Source organism: Mus musculus, chromosome 5 (genome assembly GCF_000001635.26).
Source record: "Mus musculus strain C57BL/6J chromosome 5, GRCm38.p6 C57BL/6J".
NCBI lineage: Eukaryota > Metazoa > Chordata > Mammalia > Rodentia > Muridae > Mus > Mus musculus.
Window position 1 is genome coordinate 135,523,865 of NC_000071.6, and position 21,872 is coordinate 135,545,736.

Below are 21,872 nucleotides of genomic sequence, written 5' to 3' on the forward strand. Positions count from 1 at the left end.
CTCTCTCTCTCCTCTCTGCTTCCTGAGCTTCCTGACCGTGGTTGCCATGTGACCAGCCATCTCACGCTCCGCCATGTTCTCCCCACCCTAGGGTGCTGTACCGAGGAACTGTGAGTCGAAACAAACACTTCTTTTCTTCCTTCCTTTTTCTTTCTTTCTTCCTCTTCTTCCTTTTCTTGGAAACAGGGTCTCTCTATTAGTAGCCCTGGCTATGCTAGAGCTTGCTATGGACTTGAACTCACAAAGATCTGCCTGCCTCTAACCCTGTTAGTGCCAGGATTAAAAGTGTGTGCCACCCCATCCAGCAAACCCTTCCCTTCTGAGGTTGCTTTTGCCAGGCATTTTCTCACAGTTGTGAGAAAAGTAACATATGCCAGTCTCTTGATTACCACAGAGGGAAAGATGGTGAAATATACGCTACAAACACAGAGACAAGAATGTTCACTATGTCAGCACTTGGTACAGAAAAAGGTGCTTGTTTTTATTTTTGTCCCAACGGAGACATAAATTCAGCCCCCAAAGAGGTTTAAAACTCCCCCTCTCTGAGAGTTCTATTTTTAGTTTAGAAGAACACTTGAGATACAAAAACAACATTAGCCCAAAAAGGTCAGACTTTCTTATGGTCATTCTGTCTGCCCAGTAGCCCAAAATGAAGAGAAGAGGGGAAAGAGCAGGTGGGGGCTGTCTGCCAGGAGGGGGGCTCAGGCTTCCATGCATGAGTGGTATTTCAGGGCTGAACTCTCTGTCTCTGTCTCTGTCTCTTCCTCTCTCTCTCTCTCTCTCTCTCTCTCTCTCTCTCTCTCTCTCTCTCTCTTAGGCATGGACTGGTTGTTCCCTGCTTTCTACACTTGGCAGTTTCCTTTTCCCCCAGAAAGAGTCCAGGGCCCTGTCCCTCACCACTTGCTCTTGAGAATGGGATAGAGGGGGGAAGGAAGAGGGAGACAGAAGGGGAGAGAGGTTGGCAAAGGGATTATTCAAGGCGAGCTCTCCCCATGTGTTGCCTGGAGTCACCCACAGCATGGCTCCCCTGAGGTTGACAGGGAGGATGCCTGGCTCACCACATTCCAAGACAGGAGTGGGGGTCTTATGCTTAGACCTTTTGTTTGAGATGGAGTAGTCCATGTAGCCCAGGCTAGCCTTGGATTTGTGATCCTCCTGCATCATGAGTGCTGGGATGGCAGGCATGCGCTCACACCCATGCCCAGCTCCTGAGGTATTTTTAAACAGAGACAGTAGGAGCGATCAAGACATGATTGCCTGGAAACAGAAATCTAAACTTCAAGCCCTGGGCTGGTGACAGACCTTGGAGAGCACCTGGGACTTGTGTAATTAAAACTTTGACACCTGGTCCTGGCTCTGCTCCTGAGAAAAGCTGGTATGGCTCTGCTTTCCCTCACCAGGGATTGTAAAGTTGTCTTTTCCCTTCTCTGGCAGACATAACACCATCGGCACCGCTCTTTAAATATCTGCGCCGGGAAGCTATATTTAGAGACTATTTGGCCCTCAAAATAAGCCCAATTTCCTGTGGCAAGAAGTTCTCAGCGACAGGGGAGAGGCCAGGAGAACTCCCGGGCCCTGGCAGGCAGCTCAGAAGCCAGAGATGTTGGAGGCGCACAAAAAGGGTGAATGGCTTCTTGTAGATGGATGACTGCTGTCCAAGACCGTGGAGAAAATAATGAAGCTTTAGGGGCCTTTTCAGAGTCATGCTGTAGGGTGGCCACGTGGGTGAGAAGTCATGTGGCAGACAACCGTCTAGCGGGTGGGAAGCAGCTGTACTTACTCATTCATTAATTCCCTCACTCAGTCATTCCACCAACCGTGCACTGGTTCACTACCCATGAGCTCGACTGCTCATTCACGTAATCGCTCAGTCATTTGCTCACTCACTCACACACTAACCACTCACCATCACTCATTCATTCATTCCTTCATTCATTCACTCACTCAATGACTCATCCAGACAGGAACTATTTACCCAATCGCTCCACCACTGATTTATGCACCACTCAATTTATTTACTATCATCTTCATATCTTTTATTTTTATTGACTTATTGTATTGATTTAGTCAGCCATCCAACCATTCACCCGTTCATTCGCTAAACCCACACGCTCTCTCCCGCTTAGTCAGTTAGTCCTTAACCAAGCGCATGTCTTCAGCAGTCCTATATGCACAAGCCTGCCACCTAAAGGACTCCACATCACAGGCAGACAAGCGCACAAGGCATGGGAGGCCATCCCTACAAAGAGCCCTGAAGAGGTGGAAGGTGACGGGAATGTGGGGGATGGGAGCATTTCTACTGGGGACATGAGGGAAGGCTTTAGTACCAGGGGACAGGGACAACAGCCAGCACAGGCTACTGCAGGGGCCACTCCTGTTTCATCCATTCAAAGAGCCCAGATGTCAGCACACATTCTGTGTGACTGTGAGGGGCTAATAAGAAAACTGTAAGCTGCACATGGTGATGCTCAGTTGTAATCCGGGGACTCGGGATCCTGAGGAAGGAACATCTCTGAGTTTGTGGCCAACCTAGACTCTATAGTGAGACCCTGACTCAAGACGAATAAAAAGAAGAAAGAAATTAAGAACAGAATGGGGCCGGGGCTGTAGCTCCACTGGTAGAGCACACGAAGCCCCGAGCTTGGTCCTCAGCATCACGAGATGTGGGTTTAGTGGTACCCAACTGTAACCCTGGCATTTGGGAAGTAGAGGCAGGAGGGTCATGAGTTCCAGACATCCTGAGCTCATGTGAAACCCTGCTAAAGATGGGAGGGGGGAGGAGAGGAGAGCAGAGGCACTTCCACCCTGTCTGCTGTCCCAGGGGTAAAGATCCATGGTAGAAAGGGACCGACCACATGCTTGCCCAGCCCTTGCTGAGGATTTGGTGAGCATCATGCCATTCTTTTTTTTTTTTTTTTTTTGTCTGAGATCCCCTTAGGTCTTCAGAAGGGCTGCTGAAGGGCTCCCGTGCACTTCACCCAGCTCCCTTCTACATTAACCGACATCTTCCGCAACCACAGAACGGTCTACGCAACCATGATGCTCACCTGGCATTCACGCTGTAAGCTGTGCTGCTGACTGCTTCTGAGCTCAGCATCACTGTGCTCTCTCTGTTCCAAGATCTGTCCCTCATCTTAGCATCCTCCCGCCTGATGGTTCTTCCAGCCTCGCCTGGTCCTCCAAGACCTCAGAACTTCTGAAGAGTCCTGAATAGGAGTTTGCATGCATTTTTCTAAGTGTGTGTGTGTATGTTGCTTGGTGTGGTTGTGTCTGTGGGGTGTGTGTGTAGTTGTCTGTGGTATGTGTGTGGTTATTTATGTGGCATATATGGTGTATGTGGGGTGTGTGTGTGTGTTTGTTTGTGTGGTGTGTGTGGCTGTTTATGTGACATATATGGTGTATGTGGTGTGTGTGTTTGTGTGTGGCTGTTTGTGTCGTATTTATATTGTATGTGTGCATGTGTGATTGTGTGTGGTATTGTGTGTGGCTGTTTGTGTAGTGTGTGTGGCGAGTGGTATGTGAATGGCTATTTGTGTGTGTGTGTGGTGTTGGTATATCTGTGAGTATGTGTGGTATGTGTGTAGCTGTTTATTTGGTGTGTGTGGTTGTATGTGGTATGTGTGTGGTGGCTTATGTGGTGCTTGTATATGGTTATTCATGTGTGTGGTGTGTATATGTGTGTGTTTGTGTTGTATGTGTGGAAATCAGAAGATAACTTCCACAGTGTCGATGCTCTGGAACACCAGGTTCCAGGGATCAAGTAGTGTGTGGTCAGGTGGTCAGGTCTGGAGCTCTCTGGCTCAGGCTTGCTAAGTCTTAATTAAGTGTTCCACAAGTGTGTGCTTCCTCTGTAGTTAAGCCCAGGAACAGCAGAACCTTCCAGATCTCCAGCACAAGCCTGAGTAAGGACAGGCACAGCAGGATCCCTAAGGCTCACTCCTGGATCCCTCCTCTGCTGCCTGGGGCTCACTTCTGGACCCCTCTTCTGCTGCCTGGGGTTCACTCCTGGACCCCTCCTCTGCTGCCTGGGGCTCACTCCTGGACCCCTCTTCTGTTGCCTCTCTCTGAGCTTGCTGTCCTCTCGGAGTTTCCCACCTACTTTTCAAAGAATCACAGTTTCATTAAAAGATTTTCTCCCTCTTTAAATGTTCAGTAAATTTGATCTGACCTCCACCAACCTGGAATTGTATCAAAGAACTTAGTGGCCCAGCAGAGAAAAAAAATACATTCTGAACGGACTGTTGAATTGTCCTTTCAGGATAAACTTCTGGGAACGGGTGCCAACTGTGGAATTCCAGTGTCTGATCTATAGCCACCAAAAGCACACATCAAAAGGCAGAGGTCCCCTGGGGTCCAGCAAGGCGGTTTGTCTGTCTGTGAAGTCAGGCCGGGAGGCGCTGAGGATATTGTCTGGAGCATGGCTTACCCCATCAACTTTGTCCCACCCCACTCCTCCCCCGCCTTCTGAATTACATTGATTTGTGTATTTGGGTGGGGGCCCGTGTGACAGTAGAGGACAATGCTCTGAAGTCAGTGTTCTCCTTCTCCTTCGTGGGTCCCAGGAATTAAACTCAGATCATCTTGCTGTCCCAGGCTTGTTCATGTTCCATCCCAAACTCAGCACCATAAAACACACATCGCTAAGTTGTCTCTCTCTCTCTCTCTCTCCCTTCTTTCCTCTCTCTCTTCCTTTCTCTTCCTTCCTTTCTTCCTTCCTTCCTTTCTTTCTTTCTTTCTTTCTTTCTTTCTTTCTTTCTTTCTTTCTTTCTTTCTTTCTTTCTCTCTTTAAATCTTAGTGTGTGTTGTAACTGTGACTGCGATGTGCATGGACCGCATTGTGCATCTGAGGCCAGAAGAAATGCGAGCCAACCTAGGAGAATCTCCTGTCTTCACCTCCCAACTCCCTGTGAGACATCTAGGATCAGATACCTGCTGTGGTCCTGGTGTATGTGGGTCTGAGTATCTCTGACTCAGGTTCTATGGTCCTGGTGTATGTGGGGCTGAGCATCTCTAACTCAGGTCCTGTCCTTGGCAATGTGCGTTACCTACTGAGCCACCTTCCCATCCTAGTTAGCGATTTTTTAAAGATTTATTTATTTAATGTATATGATTGCTCTGTCTCCATGTACACCTGCATGCCAGAAGAGGGCATCAGATTCCTTTATAGATGTTCATGGGCCACCATGTGGCTGCTGGAAATTAAACTCAGGACCTCTAGCAAAGCAACCAGTGCTCTTAACCACTGAGCCATCTGTCCAGATCCCAGTTAGTGAGGTGGTTTTTGTTTTGTTTTGACAGAACCTCTTACTATGTAGCTCTGGCCTCAGACTCATGATCTTCCGTAAACCTCTGGAGAACTCTGACAATAGGCCATAGCAATAGCACTTACTTCCAGTCTCATAGTTCTGCAAATTAGAAGGCCAACACAGCTTCCAGTGAGCTAAAAATCGAGGTGTCCTCCTTACTAGAGACATGGAAGAATCTGCTTCCAAACTCAGGACCAGTCCACCTCCTTGTAGTCCTAGGCCAGAGGTCCTGGGGTCCAAGATGCTGTTACCAAGGGCAACCCTTGGTACACTAGAAGCCTTCATTTGGTCCTTGCCCATGAATGCTGCCCTCTAGTGCTGTGCATTAGATGCACAGGAAAACCCAAGGAACTTCATGTTTAGACCTAGATCTCAGCCCTACAAGGTCTCATTACGCACATGCTAATGTTATGCATATGCAAATATTCTAAGATGAGAAATCTCCAGGCGGGCAGACTCTCTCTTGTGCTTACAAACTTAGGGAAGGTTCTTTGCCTGTAGATGGGGTGGTTGCACTGGGCTCACTTGAAAAATATAAGATTATAAGATGCTATTCCTCTCTCTCTCTCTCTCTCTCTCTCTCTCTCTCTCTCTCTCTCTCTCTCTCTGTGTGTGTGTGTGTGTGTGTGTGTGTGTGTGTGTGTTACTAGGGACAGAACCCAGGATATTATGTGTGTTAGAAAAATATTCTACCTCTGAGCCATTCCTTCACCCCCTCTCTCTGGGAGATTCTAAACAAATGTTCTACCATTGGACCACACCCCAGCCCCTCACTGGGGGATTCTAGGCTCTAGCTCTACTAACAGGCCACACTCCCAGGCCTCTTTTTACTTTTTGTTTTGAGAAATAAGAAAATGGCTCAGCACAGAACACTTGGCTGGCATGCATACATCACTGAAAACCAGCTCAGGAACAACAAGAATATGGCCCCAGGGTGGACAAGATGACTCAGAGGGTAAAAGTACTTCCTGTGAAAACTTGACAAGCTGAGTTCAGTCCTCAGGACCCACAGTGGAAAGAGCGAACCAATGCCTAAAAATAGCCCTCAGACCTCCATGTCCTTGGCATGCATATGCCCATACTACCCCCCCCCCATGCATGGTAATAGCAAAGGAAACAAAATAAGTAGGGGATATTGGCCCAGTTAAGACATACCCAACGGCTACCAAAAGTGCATGGCACATGATTTCAGTCAAGCATGGCCTTGGGGCTAGGAAACAGAAGCTAGCACACTGTGTGGGCTGGCAAGATGGTTCAGTGAGTAAAGGTGCTTGCTGCCAAGCCTGACAATCTGAGTTTGATCCTTGGGACCCACGTGGTGAAAAGGGAGAATTGACTCCTAAACGTTGTCTTCTGATGTCTACACACACACCCTGGCACTCAGTGTGTGTACTGCTCTTGCAAAGGATTGGAGTTCGGTACCCAGCACCCACATCTAGCGACTTATACCTACCTGTAACCCCAGCTCAATCCCAGAGATCTGCTCTCTACTTTCTGGACTCCTCAGGCACCTGCACACACACACACACACACACACACACTCTTACATAAAAATAAATAAAACTTTTTAAAAAAATGAATAAATAAATGTAATAATAAGAAAGGAAGGAAAGACAGAAAGGAAGGCAAGAAAGGAAGAAGAGAAAGAAACAAAGGAAGGAAGGAAGGAAGGAAGGAAGGAAGGAAGGAAGGAAAGTCAGATGCCCCTGAGGGTTTGTCTGGAAGATACACTTCACCGATGCTGTTGTTTATGTGGCCCAAGCGTCTCTGCTAAGTGCTGGGCCACCACACTAAAAAAGATAAACACGAAACTAACAAGTCCTTGGCATCTATGGAAAGTAAACTGAAAACACAAATGAATAGAAAGCCCCAAAACTCAAAGCAGCCCTGTAACAAAGCCACTGTGTGTAGATTCCCAGGTGTTGTCTCCCAGATGCTCCTGGAGGCTCGCCCACGGTGCCTCCACAGCACTGTCCTTTGCAACCTGTGCTCCCCTCCCGGGTAAGAGCTATGCCTGCCGTCCATGCTGTGTGAGTCCGTCCCCAGACCTTGCATTTTCTTTAGACACATCGGTAGTCTCGTCTCCTCCTTTTGAAAACTCCACCACCCACCTGATCAGTCTACATCTCACCAGCACTGGTGCTAAACTGGTTAAAGCCCTCTGCTAAGTGCCTGGCCACCACACTAAAAAGCTAAAGAAGAAACTTACAGATCCTTGGCATCTATGGAAGGTAGACAGAAAACAGGAATAAACAGAAGCCAGAGACCGCAGGCAACGTGTGGATTAATGATGGTCTCTACTTGCTGGCTACCAGCCATGGCAGTACTGAGGAGCAGCAGGCAGGTAGGTGACTCATAGGTCAACCGCTTGCTCATGTTCCGGGATGCCTTTGGGAATGCTTTTGGGGCGGCTGAGTTTGAGACACAACTTAAAGCCCATGTGAACAGACAACGGGCAAGCCCCTACACACAGCTGCCTTCCCCCTGAGAACAGCTGTCTTTCAGTTGCTTCAATCTTCCGTGTGTTCATACAGAATATAAACGCAGCTGTGTTTGGTGGTACACACTGAGATTCCAGCACCTGAAAGCCAGAGGAAGGATCAAAGTTCAAGGTCGCCTGGGTTACGAAGCTTGTTAGAGTACAGCCTGGGCTAATACAGAATTCGAGGATAGGGCTGGGAAGGCAGCTCAATTAGTAAAGTCCTGGTCTTGCAAGCACAAGGACTTAAGTTCAGCCCCAGAATCTATGTGAAAAAGAGCCAAGGGTGGCGGTATACGCTTGGAATCCCAGCAATGGGGAGGCAGAGACTGCAGATGGTGTCTTATGGGGCTCATTAACTACCTAGTCTGAGATCCTGTCTCGAAGAAAAAGGTGGGAGGGGCAGGCCAGGTGGCTCAGTGAGGAAAGGTGCTTGCTGCGAATCCTGACGACCCAGACTCAGTCCCTGGGACCTGCATGGGGAAGGCAGAGAATGGATTCCCAAAAGTTTCCCTGTACCTTTTCATGGTCCACCCCCTCCCATGCCCATTACACTGCCCCCACTGGCCTTGAACCCATGGGTTTGAGCGCTCTTCCTGCCTCCGCCTCCTGAGTAGCTGGGACTCCGGCACACATCAGTAGTCTCAGTTTCCTTTCCTGGTGCTGGGATAACATTCTGAGTAAACAACCCAAGGGAGGAAGGCTTATCCTGGCTCACAGATTCATCACAGAGGGATTGCACAGCGACGAGAGAACTTACATCCACACTGTATGCACAGTCGGTCGCAGGGAGCGATGAGCTAACGTGCACACGCTGCATCGTTCATCTAGTTCAGGATCCCCTGCCAAGGGAAGGGTTCTGCCCACAGTTACCGTGGGTCTTTCCATGTCAGTTAATGAAGCCAAGTCACTCTCAGAGGCTGACTTTAAGCCAGATAGTCTCCGCAGGTGTGCCCAAAGGCCCCTCTCCAGATGACTGTAGAGGCTGTCAAGTTGACAGCACTAACCATTGCACCACGGTTCCTAGATGAACTCACACCTGAGGAGGGTGTACATGTGTCAATTTTTTTCTGGAAGGAATTTTAAGTATCTGGAGTACATCAGGAAAAATCAAATCTGTGTACTGCTTTAATTGTTGTTGGTTGGTTTAGGGTTGTTTGGTTTTTTTGTTTGTTTAGTTATCAGCCACAGACTAGGCTTCCATGTTAAAAAGGAGATTTTTAAAATGGGGAGGGGGGAGGTACAGAGAGTGTAAGTATCAGTATTAGTTGTTTGCTGTCACACCTAATGATCTGAGCTAGATCCCAGCACCTAGGTGAAGGAAGGTAAGAACTGTCCTTTCACCTCCATATATGCAAATCAATTTTTTAAAAAAATGTAAAGGCAGGCGTGGTGTTGACTACCTGTAATCTCCACCCTTGAAGGGGCAGAGGCAGGAGGATCAAGAAGGAGTTCGAGGTGGTCCTCAGCTACGTGGGAAGATGGAGGCCGACCTGGGTAGAAAGTGAGATGTGGTCTCAAACAAAATAAAATAATAATAACCTCCATGATCAGACCCTCGCCGGGTCCAGGGCTTGCCTGTGCTCTCTCAGGCAAATCACTGAACTTCGCCGAGTTTCCGTGTCTATAATGGGGAAATGATCACAACCACGCATTATGTGATGCATCTTTTAGTCCGTGGCCCAAAAGAGGTTCAATGCAAATGTGACTTTGGATGCAGGGCTGGCAGTCACTGAATCACAGGCGGTGTTGGATGCCTGGATGGCACACCCTGGCTTCCTGAACTGTCTCACCAACGTATTAGCAGTAGTAGCTGCTGCGAGTCTGTCCAAGAAATAAATGCTTTTCTCTCCCTCCGTCTCAACCACAGGTCCCTCTCCCCTCACTAGGATCACACTGCACTTCCAGACTCGGAGCTGGGACAGGGTTCCTCCCTGCCCGCCCGGGCAGGAAAAACAGGAAGCAGCCTCCACCCTGTCGGGAGGTGGAACTGACAAACTCCCTTTGGCTAGGTGGGCAATATTCCAGGCCATCAGAGCTTCTGGAAACAGCGGCAGACAGACTGGCCACCAGCCCACTCCTGCCACACCCAGGACTCTAACATTGCACCTCAGGGAGTAGAATAGGCAAGCCAATGACTGGGGTGCGCAATGCAGCCCTGATCGTTGTCCTGAAAACTGGCCAAGCAAGAAACCTTTGGGGGTGCCTGAGAGGGTCGTGGAATCTGCTCTTTGAGTCCCATTGCTTCTGACGGTACAATCCCAGGGTTCTTAGCATCCCATGGCTCTAATCCCTGGTCATTATTCCCCAGAGGACCATTCAACAGAGCATATTAGAGATTGCTAGAAATATATAAATTAAGGGTCAGCAAAAGGGCTCATCAGGTAAAGGAACTTGCAGCCAAACCTGACAACCTGGGTTTGATCCTCAGGACCCACATGATGGGAGGAGAGAACTGATTCCCATAAGTTGTCCTCTGACCTCCATACAAGTACTATTGCTGGAGTACAGACACACACACATATATTATATAATGTCTTTTAAGTGTGGAAGCCTCCTTACAGGTTCCTAAGCTGAGGCACTTGAGAGCAAGAAGGACCTCCTGAGATGGCCTCCGGCCTCTTGTTTTGCAAGCAGCACACTAGGGCAGTTAGACTTTTACACTCTCAGAAGAGCTGGCTCAGGCTATTTAGATGTAGGGGATCCATTAATCAAATGGTCAGAATGCCCGGGAGTGTGGCTCTGCGGTAGAGCCCCTGCCTAGAATCCCCCAGTGAGGGGCTGGGGGCGTGGCTCAGTGGGAGGGTGCAAAGTTCTCATTTTTTTCACCTCTAGCACTAGAAAAAAGTAAACTGGCATTTTTGTTTAGGACAAGAACACTTTCAGATTCTGAAGTTTTTCATATTTTGGATATTTGAGATATCTCAGGGATAAGAGTTGAATCTAAACACAAATTTTAGTTGCTTCATACATAATATGCATAGCCTTAGGTAATTTTATACATTTTCTTGTGTCTGTGTGCCCGCACGTGTGTGTGTGTGTGTGTGTGTGTGTGTGAGAGAGAGAGAGAGAGAGAGAGAGAGAGAGAGGGCAGGCACATCTATGTATGTGCATAGAAAAGCCAAAAAACAACCTCAGGTGTTATCCCTCATGAACTACCCATCTTTTTTTTAAATCCCCCCCCAAGAGAGGAGGGTCTCTAATTGGCCTGGAACTTATACAGTAGACTAGGCTGGCCGGCCAGTAAGCCCCAGGGATCTGTCTCTCTCTGCCTCTCACCCAAGCACTAGAATTACAGGTGTGTATATCAGATTCCTTTTACAAGGTTATAATAGACTGAACTCAGTTTCTCATGTTTGTGGGACAAGCACATAATTGACGGACCATCAGCCTAGCCATTGCTGGTTTGGTTCTTAGACAAAGAGTCCTTCTTGTAGGCCAGGCTAGCCTGGACACCTTGACTCCATGCCTCAGTCCCCTGAGCAGCTGGGATTGGAAGTGTATGCCTCAGGTCTAATGGTAAATCATTTTTTAAGATTTTGATTTTGATTTATGTGTATGCTTGTGCATCTCTGTAAACGAGATGTAAGTACAATGCCCAAGGACACCAGAAGAGGTCGCTGGATCCCCTGGAGCTGGTGTCTTAGAAGGCTGTGAGCAGTCTACGATATGTGCTAGGGACCAAACTCTGGTCCTCTCTAACAGCATCAAATGCAATTTCTTCAGCTTCCTAAGATTAATCTCGATTGTCACCTGGATATTTATAATCATCTAAGCAGAGTAGCTCAGCCAGATCACACTAGAGCTTGAGAGTCACCTAGGAGACACCTGTGGGCTCATGTAGGCCAGTGCTTTTAGAGAATTGACCTGATCAGAAGCAGAGACCCAGCCTTAAGGTGGGTGGCACCATTCCCTAGGCTGGGGTTCTGGACTGCATAATAAAAGGAGACAGTGAGCTGAGCACCAGCATCCATCTCTCTCTGCTTACTGACTACAGTGTAACAGCTGCCTCACTCCTGCCATGCCTTCCCTGCTGTGATGGGCTGCACCTTTGAACTTTGAGCCACAGTAAGCCCTTTCTGCCTTCAGTTGCTCTTGTCACAGATTTTGTCACAGCAATGAGAACAGCATACTTGGTTTTGGTATTTTATTTTATTTTATTTTATTTTATTTTATTTTATTTTATTTTATTTTATTTTTAGACAGAGTCTTGATATGTTGCCCATGCTGGCCATGAACTCCTGGCTTCATTCAATCCTCCTGTCTTACCTTCCTGAGTACCTGGGAATACAGATACAAACCATCACTTCTCTTGTCTTTGCTTCCCTTGTTTATGTCTGGCCAATGGCCACACCAGCACCTACCTTCTACAAGGGCCCTCAATGGACAATGAGACTCACAGCCATCTCCAAGAGGAAATTATCAACACAGGAAGCCAAGATCTGTGCTTGCATAAGTGTGATGATATACTACAGCCCTGCAGTTCAGAGTCACTGGAGTAAATGACCCAAGTACAACCAGACCACAAGGGATAGATACCTGGTGCATGTTTGGCTTATACAAGGGCAAGGATCAGGGACACTGGTGGCACCAGATCACACAGAATCTGGGGATTACCTTGAAACTGTTTGGTTTTTGAGACAAAGTCTAACTGTGTAGCCTCAGCTTGCCTGGAATACCATATGTAGACAAGACTGGTGTCAAACTCAAAGAGATCCACCTTCCTCTGCCTTCTCAGTGATAGGATTAAGGGTGTATGCCATCTTACCTGGCTCTTTTTCTTTTTTGAAGATTCATTCCTGAGTGTATAAATGTGCACTACATGTGTGCCTGTGCCTACAGAAGCCCGAATGGAGTGTTGGATTCCCTGGAACTGGAGTTACAGGTACCTGTAAGTCCCCTAATGTGAGTGTTGGAATTTGAACCTATGTCCTCTTTAATAGTTTCAAGCATAATTAACCACTAAGCCATCTCTCCAGCCTGATTTATTAGTTTTGATTATCTGTATGGAATGTGTGGGGTACATGCATGCCCGTGGAGGACCTAAGAGGTTGTCCAATCTGCTGAAGCTGGAGTTACAGGTGGCTGTAACTACCTGCTATGGCTGCTGGAAACTGAACTCAGAGCATCTGCAAGAGCTGTGTGCACTCTTAGCCACTAAGCCATCTCTCCACCCGCTTCCTTGATCTCCTCCTGATCCTTCTGCCTTTATCTCCTGAGTTCTAGGATGGCAGACACACACCAACAGGCCTGGTTTATGCGATGCTGGAGATAGAATCCAGGGCCTTGTCCTCGGCGAGCACTCTACCATCTGAGCTATAGTTTCAGCTCCTAACAAAAGTTCTCGAAAAAAAGGGACTGGTAAAGAAAGAAAAAGGAAATCTAGATGATAGTGCATACATTTAATCCCAGCACTCAGGAGGCAAAGATAGGAAGATCTCTGAGTTCCAGGCCAGCCTGGTCTTCAGAGTGAGATCTAGGATAGCCAGGACTACACAGAGAAATCCTGTTACAAAAGGAAGAGAGAGAGAGAGAGAGAGAGAGAGAGAGAGGAGGAGGAAGAGGAGGAGGAAAAGGAGGAAGAAGGGGGAGGAAGGGAGGGAGAAAGGGATGAAGGGAGGGAAGAAGGAAGGAAGAAAAAGGAGAGGAGAAAGGAAGGGAGAAAAAGAAAGAAAACGGTCTAGAGGGCAGGCACTATGAGGAACTGAGGAGAATGGGACATAGGAACATCACAACGTGGACACAGAACACAATGAGTATGTATGCTCAAGAGGAAGGAAAGAGGTGGGGCCTGGGACACAGAGGGACCAATGGCTGGGCCACAGGGCATGGAAGGGGGGTGCAGATGTCTTGAGAGGCAGTCCACAGGACAGGAAGTCAGGAAGAGGATGTGGGGCAGTGAGTCATGGTGGTGAGACCAGAAACTGTTGAGGTGAGAGCCGAGGAAGTGGACAGGTGTAAAAGAGAAGTAGGGTGAGGTCAGCATTGTGGGGACCCCAAAGGTTAGGGGGAGGAAGGGGTAAAAAAGCAAGCAGGAGTCAGGCTGGATCAAAGATAGCTAACGCTATCAACAGGTAGGGCCTACAATCACCTGGGACAAAATCTGTGAGCATGTCTATAAGCGGGCATCTAGACTGGGGGAGGGCAGATCCGTCCTAAATGCGGGATTTTAGTAAAGTTGTACTGCCTATGGGCTGGGGCCCTGCACTGAATAATAAAAGGAGAAGCGAGCTGAGCACCAGCATCCATCTCTCTCTCTGCTTCCTGACTGTGGATGCCACGTGACCAGCCACGTGACCAGCCACCTCCGCCTCTGCCTCTTGCTCCTGCTGCTGTGCCTCCCCCCACACACCCTTTTGATGGACTGGACCCTCCTGACCCGTGAGTCACACCCACAGCCCCTCACTGGGTTGTTCTGATCAAGTGCTCTACGACTGAGCTGAGCTACACTTTCAGCCTCCCCCTCACTGTCTGCTCCCTAGCGCCCCCTACTCCATCCACCCCCACCCACCCCGAGCCTTTGGTTTTAACACCCTTAAAAGTCTGCTCATTTGTTCCTCTGACCACACAGAGTCCCTACCCTCTGCTGATTCACAGCTCCTCCCGGGCTAATCTTGATCTTACTCATCACTTCGTTCACTCCATGGTATGTGAACCCCAAAATAATATTAAAAGAATAAACAGCCCACAGAGAAAAGTTTTTTTGGCTAAAGAAATATAGCCAGGGGGTCAAACATGGTGGGTATACTTTAACCCCAGCAAGTCAGTGGCAGAGGCAGGAGGATCATATATTCAAAGAGATCTATAGAGTTCGACCCTGTCTTATAAGATCGATACCCTCAGTTTGACCACCAGGGCCCACTGTGGGAGGCCAGAACCAAGTTGTCCTCTGACGTCTACATGCAACACACACAGACAGACACACAAAACAGACAACAAACAAGGCTAAATAAAAATTGGGGTCAAGCTATTTTCCTCGTCTGACTGGTAACCTCCCCCTTCCCCAACTCCTTCTAGAAGTATCCTCATGGCAGACTGGAGAGCATCATGGCGGGCTGGGCCTAACATGGGGAGCCTGACATCCTGGCTTTGAATCTTCCCCCTTTCACTCACTCACTGGATGACCGAGCTGACAAACTCTGAAGGCTGGAGTCATTCATCATCACTCTTAGATGATGTAAAGCACTTCCCAAACCAGGTATCATTCATTACAGCAGCTTCCCCCAACCCCCTTGGTCGGTCGGCCACACCAGCTCCTTGTGCTTGCCCGGCAACTCTCTACAGTGAGCTGAATTCTCCCCAATGTCACGGTAGCTTTTGGGAAGAAGAGAACTGCCTTTTGGATCCTAAACACACACACATACATACACACACACACATACAAACACATACACACACACATACACACACATACACACACATATACACACACACACATACACACACATACACACACATACATACACACACACACACACACACACACACACACACACACACACACACACGGCATATGGCTGGGAGATGGCTCACTGGGTAAGAACACTCCTGCAAAAGCCCGAGGATCTAAGTTCGAATCCCAGTACCCATGTTTAAAACAATGTCAGGCATGGCCACATACACCTTCAGCCCCAATGCTGGGGATGGCTGGCAGACAGGAGGCTAGGAGCTTGCAGCATAGCTCAGGTTCAGTGAGAGACCCTGTCTGATGTCCCTTGTGCATGCATGGAGAGCACATGTATACATACACAATAATAAGTTTTAATTAAAAAATATTTTAATCACATATTTATGGTAATTATACAAATTTTTCATTGTTGTTGGAAAAATGATACTAAAGCCACATGGGATAGAGCACACAGCTATAATGCTAGCCCCAGAGAAGTGGAGGCAGGAGGATTAGGAGTCCAAGGTCATCCTTGACTACATAGTGACTTCAAGTATAGCCTGGGCTACATAAGACCCTGACCTAAAAGCAAACAAATAAAATAGAACACCACTAGAGGATTGTCAGCTGATGAAGTAAGACAAGACAGTTACTTGGGAGACTGAGGCAGGAGAATTACAAACTTGAGGCCAGCTTGGGGCTATACAGCAAGGACCAGGCCAGCGGCAGTGATTTAGTGAGACACTGTCACAAACTAAAATTTACAGTTTATTTTATTTCTCTGTGTGTGTGTGTGTGTGTGTGTGTGTTTATGCATGTGTGCATGCATGCATGTGTTTCCTGGGATTACAGCTATAGGTGGTTGTGAGGCCATTTGACGTGGGTGCTGGGGACCAAACTCAAGTTCTCTGGAAGAGCAGGAAGTGCTCTTAACCACCAAATCTCCAGCCCCTAAACTTGAAACTAAAGCAAAGGCCAGGGATGCAATCTGGTTAGAGTGTGCTTGCCTTGCACACGTGAAGCCTAGCCAGGCATGGCAGAGCATGTCGGCGGTCTCAGTGTTTGGGAAGTGTAGGCCAGAGGGCCAAGAGTTCAAGGTCAGCCTCCTCCATCTATCATGTTTAAGTCCAGGCTGGTTTACGTAAGACTTTGTCTCAAAAGCAAAGCAAAACAAAGAAGACAGAAGGGAAGAGGGGATGGGAAGCCTTTTTGCAAAGGTTTTGCTTTTACACGACTTGGACTCTTGCTGTAGCTGAAGAAACAACTCTATTACCATCCTTAGTCATCCATAGACGTGTGAGCAACACAGAAGCTTCCCTCTTTCCTGTGTGTGTGTGTGCGTGTGTGTGCGTGTGTGTGACAGTGTAGGAGTGTGTATGCATGCCATGCTACTGCATACATGGCGGAGGTCATAAAATCACCTCAGGTGCCGGTCAATGTCCACCTCTTTGAGACAAGCTCTCTCGTTTTTTTGTTTTGTTTTGTTTTTCAGGACACGTCCCAGGCTAGCTGGCCTGTGAGTTCCAGGAGTGCTCCTGTCTCCGACTCGATCTCTCTGTAAAGAGCACTGGGGTTACAGGCGCCTGCTCCCATGCTCAGCTTTACATGGGGTCTAGGGATTCAAACTCAGGTCCTCGCACTTGTGCAGCAAACACTGAGCCATCTTCCCAGGCCCTCTCCCTCTTACACACTAAGTCCTAGTAAATACAGAATCGACTCAGCAAGCAAAATTGAAAGCAAGTATAATGTCAAAAACTAAACTACTATTCTCGTCCCTAAAACCCAACTGATGCTTGTGCTGAGTTAAAAGGGCAACTCGAGGTGATGGTGGAGTAGAGCTTTGGCTGCTCAGTGGTTCCTGTTCTGGAAGGGACAGTGGCCATGTGACATTCTGAAAACAGTGCTGAGAGCTTAGAAGGACAGACTACCCGCTCCTGCAACACAGAAAATGCCACAGTAGTGGCCCATAATTTGCAAAATGCCTTCATGCTTATCATTTAGTACATTCCATACCAAGCTGCCCTCTGACCTTGTTATAGTTTGTATATTCGTGGCCCAGGGAGTGACACTATTAGAAGGTGTGGCCTTGTTGGAGTAGGTGTGTCACTGGGCGTGGGATTTAAGATCCTCAACCTAGCTGCCAGGAAGTCAGTCTTCCACTAGCAGCCTTCAGATGAAGATGGAGAACTCTCAGCTCAGCCTGCTTGGATGCTGCCAAGCTCCCACCTTGATGATAATGGACTGAACCTCTGACCTGTAGGCCAGCCCCAATTAAATGTTATCCTTATAAGACTTGCCTTGGTCATGGTGTCTGTTCACACTCACAGCAGTAAAACCCTGAAACAGACCTCCATAATTGTGCAGTGGCATGAACACCCCTACATACACTGCAAGGTTAAATACTATATGTTTATTTGTTTATTTAATGTATATGAGTACACTGTAGCTGTTGTGAGCCACCTTGTGGTTGCTGGGAATTGAACTCATGACCTCTGGAAGAGCAGTCAGTGCTCTTAACCACTGAGCCATCTCTCCAGCCCCTATTATGTTATATATGTATTATATATATACATATATATATATATGTATGTATATATATATGTATATATATATGTTGTACACTGATGTACACAGATGCACACGTGTGTGTGCACTTGTAGGGGCCAGAGGTCTACACTGGGTGTTTTCCTCTAATTCTTTCCACTTTTTTTTGAGACAGTTCACTGACCTTGAATCTTACTGATTTGGCTAAAACAGGAGCAACACCTGTTTTGTTTTGTTTTGTTTTGTTTTGTTTTGTTTTGTTTTGTTTTGTTTTGTTTTGTTTTGTTTTAATGTGGGTTCTGGAGATCTGAACTCAGGTTCTCAAGCTTGTGCACCAAGTGTAATCACTGAGCCACCTTCCCAGCCCTGTGTTATCTTTAGTTTACAGCTGGGAAACTGAGGCTTAGGAAAGTCAGACTGTCTGCCTGAGGGCTCATGGTTCCATACGTCAAAGCACATCACCCAGTGCTTGGCCCCCAAACTGAGACGTCTCCTGTGGGCTGGTGATGGGGCTCGGTTGGGAGAACGCTTGCCTAGCATACATGAAGCGTGGCTTCCATCTCCAGCGCTGCCTAAAGCCAGCCACCGTGGGACACTCCTGCAATCCCAGCACTCAGGGTGGATGCAAGAGGATCAGGGGTTTGAGATCATCTTTGTCTTCATAGCTAGTCTGAGATCAGCAGAACTGCACGAGACTCTGTCTCAAGGCAAAAGGAACTGAAGAGAACTCAGTTATCTTCCGGGGATGCTCAGGACTCAGAGGTAGCTGGGATGTGGTTAAAGGTTGGGACCACTTCCAACTGTGTTACCCTGCAAGTTATTTAACCTCGCTCGGTAGGCCTCAATTTCCTCTAAGCAAAATGGGGTTGATAACCACTCCATCAGCTCTTGAGAAGATTAAAGATACCAAATCAAGGACTGTACTTAGAGGACCTCCAAACATAGTAGTTAGCTACAATTATTATAAAACCCACGCTGATTCTCTTAGTCTCTGAAGACACCAGTGTGTTTGTTTGTTTGTTTGTTTTAATTTTTGGGTTATTGAAATTCTGATTGAGATAGAGTCTCAATATGTATAGCCACAGTTCGCCTGGAACTGCTACTTAGACCACACTGCCTTGCAAGGATCCTCCTGCCTCTGTCTCCCAATGAAAGTTTGAGGGCCAGCCTGGTCTACACAGCTGAGTTCCAGGCCAGCCTGAGCAACATAATAAGATTCTCACTCAAATAAAACAGAACAACAGCGACAAAACAAACAAATTAAAAACAACATCAACAACAAAACAAACAAAAAACTCAGCACTCAGGAGGCAGGAGGACCTCTGTGAGTCTGAGGCCAGCCCGGTCTATAAAGTGAGCTCCAGGACAGCCAGGACTGTTACTTAGAAAAACCCTGTCTTGAAAAACCAAAAAGAAAAAAAGGGGGCTGGGGGGAGACTTCCACAACTGAAAAGCTCTGCTATAGAATATCTCAGTGCTCTCTCTCTCTCTCTCTCTCTCTCTCACACACACACACACACACACACACACACACACACACACACACATACACACGGCTCATAACAAGTGTTCTACAGAAGGTAAAACTAGACACTGCCTACCAGTCTTCCTGTTGGGCAACTAGGAAAAATGTTACTTATGGCTGGAAACATTCAAGTGCCTCAATTCTATCACTCTGTATTAAGTTCAAACTAAAAAAAAAAAAAAAAAAAAAAAAAAAAAAACATTTTAAAAGTGATTTTGGGTGTATGTATATGGAGGGGTATTCATGGCACGGCTTGAGTATGGAGGTCAGCAGACAACTTGGACAAGTTGGTTCCCTTCCTGGGATGAAACTCAGGTGGCCAGACTGGTTGGCAGGAGCCTTTACCCCTTAGCCACCTCCGCTGGCCGTAAGCTCAAACTTTTATGTCTAACTTATTGCCTCAGTTTTAAGTCGGATGCTATAAAATAGCTCCAGTTTATTTTCTTCTTTCAGTTTAAAAATAAAAGAGGTTGGGGGGGGATATGAAAACTTTTTTTTCTTTTTTTCTTTTTTTTGGCAACAACGCCCAAGGTTCAAAAGATCTGAGAAATTTAAAAAGCTCCAAACTCTATAGACATTGAGAGGTAAGTGGACGGTGGTCTCTCTTTCCCCTCCCGGGGTACAACTACCCCATTTCCCCCCTCAGACACAAGAAGTGGACCCAGGGGTCTCAGAAACAAGAGGTGGTGTAAAGTCCCCTGGGGTGAAAAGGCTTTCTTCCGAGCAAGGTCCATTTATAGAACACACAGGCCCTCCCTATCTCTTCCATCTTTCCTACTCACAGAACACGACAGGGGACCTGCCTCTGGCTGAAGTCAACTCAGATCTTCAAAGTAGAACTCGGAGAGCCAGAGTAGAAGAAATCTACCGGCCCGGCATCCGCAGTGGGATCCGAGGAGTTGTACTCTCAGAAACAGATTTTACATACAGATGAACTGATGACTACACACCCCGAGCCTCACAACTTGATTCAGTCCGATCAATACAGCATGCATAAAAGCCTGAGGTAAAACTGGATAGTGGCTTTTTGTTGATAACTGCGGTGGAATTTTGGCCATCTGCCCTGGTCAGACCAGACAAATAAGGCAGGCGGTCTGCTTATTAGCTGTCAGGCATATTTTGGAGGGTGAAAGCAAAACCTCAAATCAGGAGTCTGAGTATCACTGGACAGCTTATGCCGGCACGCAAAGCTCTGACAATCCAAGCGCCTCAATTCCTACCCCAGGCTGCGCGTCCCCGTTCCTCCAAACCCCCGGGCCATTTTACAAGTTGGACCACACTTCACATTTCTTACGGTCCTTCCCATCACTCAGACCCCTTTGGCCCAGCCTCTGAGGCCAACAGCTGGGGCTGCTGAGAGCCAAGTTAGAGGCACCGTTGAGCGAGATGCTGGGAAGTGTAGGGAGAGTCAATACTAAAGTAAGGCGACCAGAGCCACCCTTCACACCCCCACCTTGGCGTTCCCACACTTGGCAAAAACCAAGCGACTTCCAAGTGCTTCCCCTATCCAGGAGCACCCTTCCGTCAGTCCCCTTTCAACTCCCTTTAGCCTCCCTTGTGACCCCTGATGGTGCTCACTGAGACCGTCCCCTCAGCCGCAGGAATCTGCAGTTCCCCAGAGTGCACCCCGACCCCTATGCCAGTGGAGATGCCCAGGTAGATCCCGAACCTCCCTGGGACCCGCCTAGTTCCCTACCCCAAAATGATTCCGATCGCAGCCACCTTGCCTAATTCCTTCCCGAGTCTGCAAGTCCCACTCCCTTCCAAGCCTCTCTTGCACCCTGCATCACTCCAAGTGCCCCAGGGATGCCCCAGGGTTCTCGAATCTCACCTGAGTCCGCTCGAAGCTCTCGCGCTCCGCAGCCTCCATCCCAGCACCAACTCCGCGGCGGCTCAACACTTTGGGCAGCGGGTTGGATACCTGCTTCATGGAGCTGGCCATTCGGTCCATGTTGTCTGGGTGAACAGAGTCAGGGGCCCTCGGCCGCCCCGGGATCCCCGCGGAGCCTCCCGCCCCTCCCTACCCGCGGGGATCCGGCGCTAACGGGGACAGATTCCGTCTTCCATTGGTTGACAGCGCTGTCCATCTCCCTCAGAACCCACCCCATGTTTCCAAGAGGCTTTTCCCCACACCCCTCTTCCCACTTCGGAGGCGCTCCGCTCACTTCACCCGCTGCCCGCCTCAGGGCGGTCCGCATACTATGACTGGTCTGAAGGTTTGTCCATTATCATTAGTGGGCAGGACCTGGTGGGCTGCTGTCCTAACCTGCCCCCTAGGCTCCGCCCCATAATCGATGCACCGCCTTCCAGGCCTCTACATGCACTGTCATTGGTCTGAAGACTTATCTGTCAACAGGCTGGCTTGATGGGCTGCCCTAACCTTTTCTTGTTGGCTCCACCCTACATCCGTCACTCTTCCTTTGTTCCCACCCCCCAGGACCATAAAAGCACTATGATTGCTCTGAAGGCTTGTCCGTCATGCTAGTGGGTGGGGCCTGGCTGCCACAGACCAGCCCTTGCTGACTCCACCCTACTTCGAAGCGCCACCTCCTGGGCCCTTCTCTGCTGCGGGTTTCTGAGCAGTAGGACCTGCGGTCCAGCCGGCGCCACGAGTTCCCGAGGGGATGGAAA

General features: G+C 48.2%; 1 protein-coding gene and 1 long non-coding RNA gene across 4 annotated transcripts in view; one reads left to right on the forward strand and one right to left on the reverse strand.

Annotated features, from left to right (window-relative positions):
* Positions 1–21,459, reverse strand: part of Hip1 (huntingtin interacting protein 1) — a 138,828-nt gene extending 117,369 nt beyond the window's left edge. Inside the window, exon 1 of one of the 3 annotated variants that reach the window (XR_868560.3) lies at positions 21,073–21,459. Coding sequence is in view for 2 of the 3 variants with exons in the window: in NM_146001.2 (NP_666113.2) it covers positions 21,073–21,192 (120 nt within the window). In the remaining variant the exon portion in view is untranslated. The remainder of the gene's footprint in view (positions 1–21,072) is intronic. The other 2 variants (NM_146001.2, XM_011240878.3) reach the window with 2 other exon arrangements.
* Positions 12,053–17,451, forward strand: Gm52790. Its single transcript, XR_003955807.1, has 3 exons — positions 12,053–14,166; positions 14,357–14,983; positions 16,665–17,451. It is a non-coding gene; the product is annotated as a predicted gene, 52790 (long non-coding RNA).
* Positions 21,460–21,872: the final 413 nt, after the last annotated feature.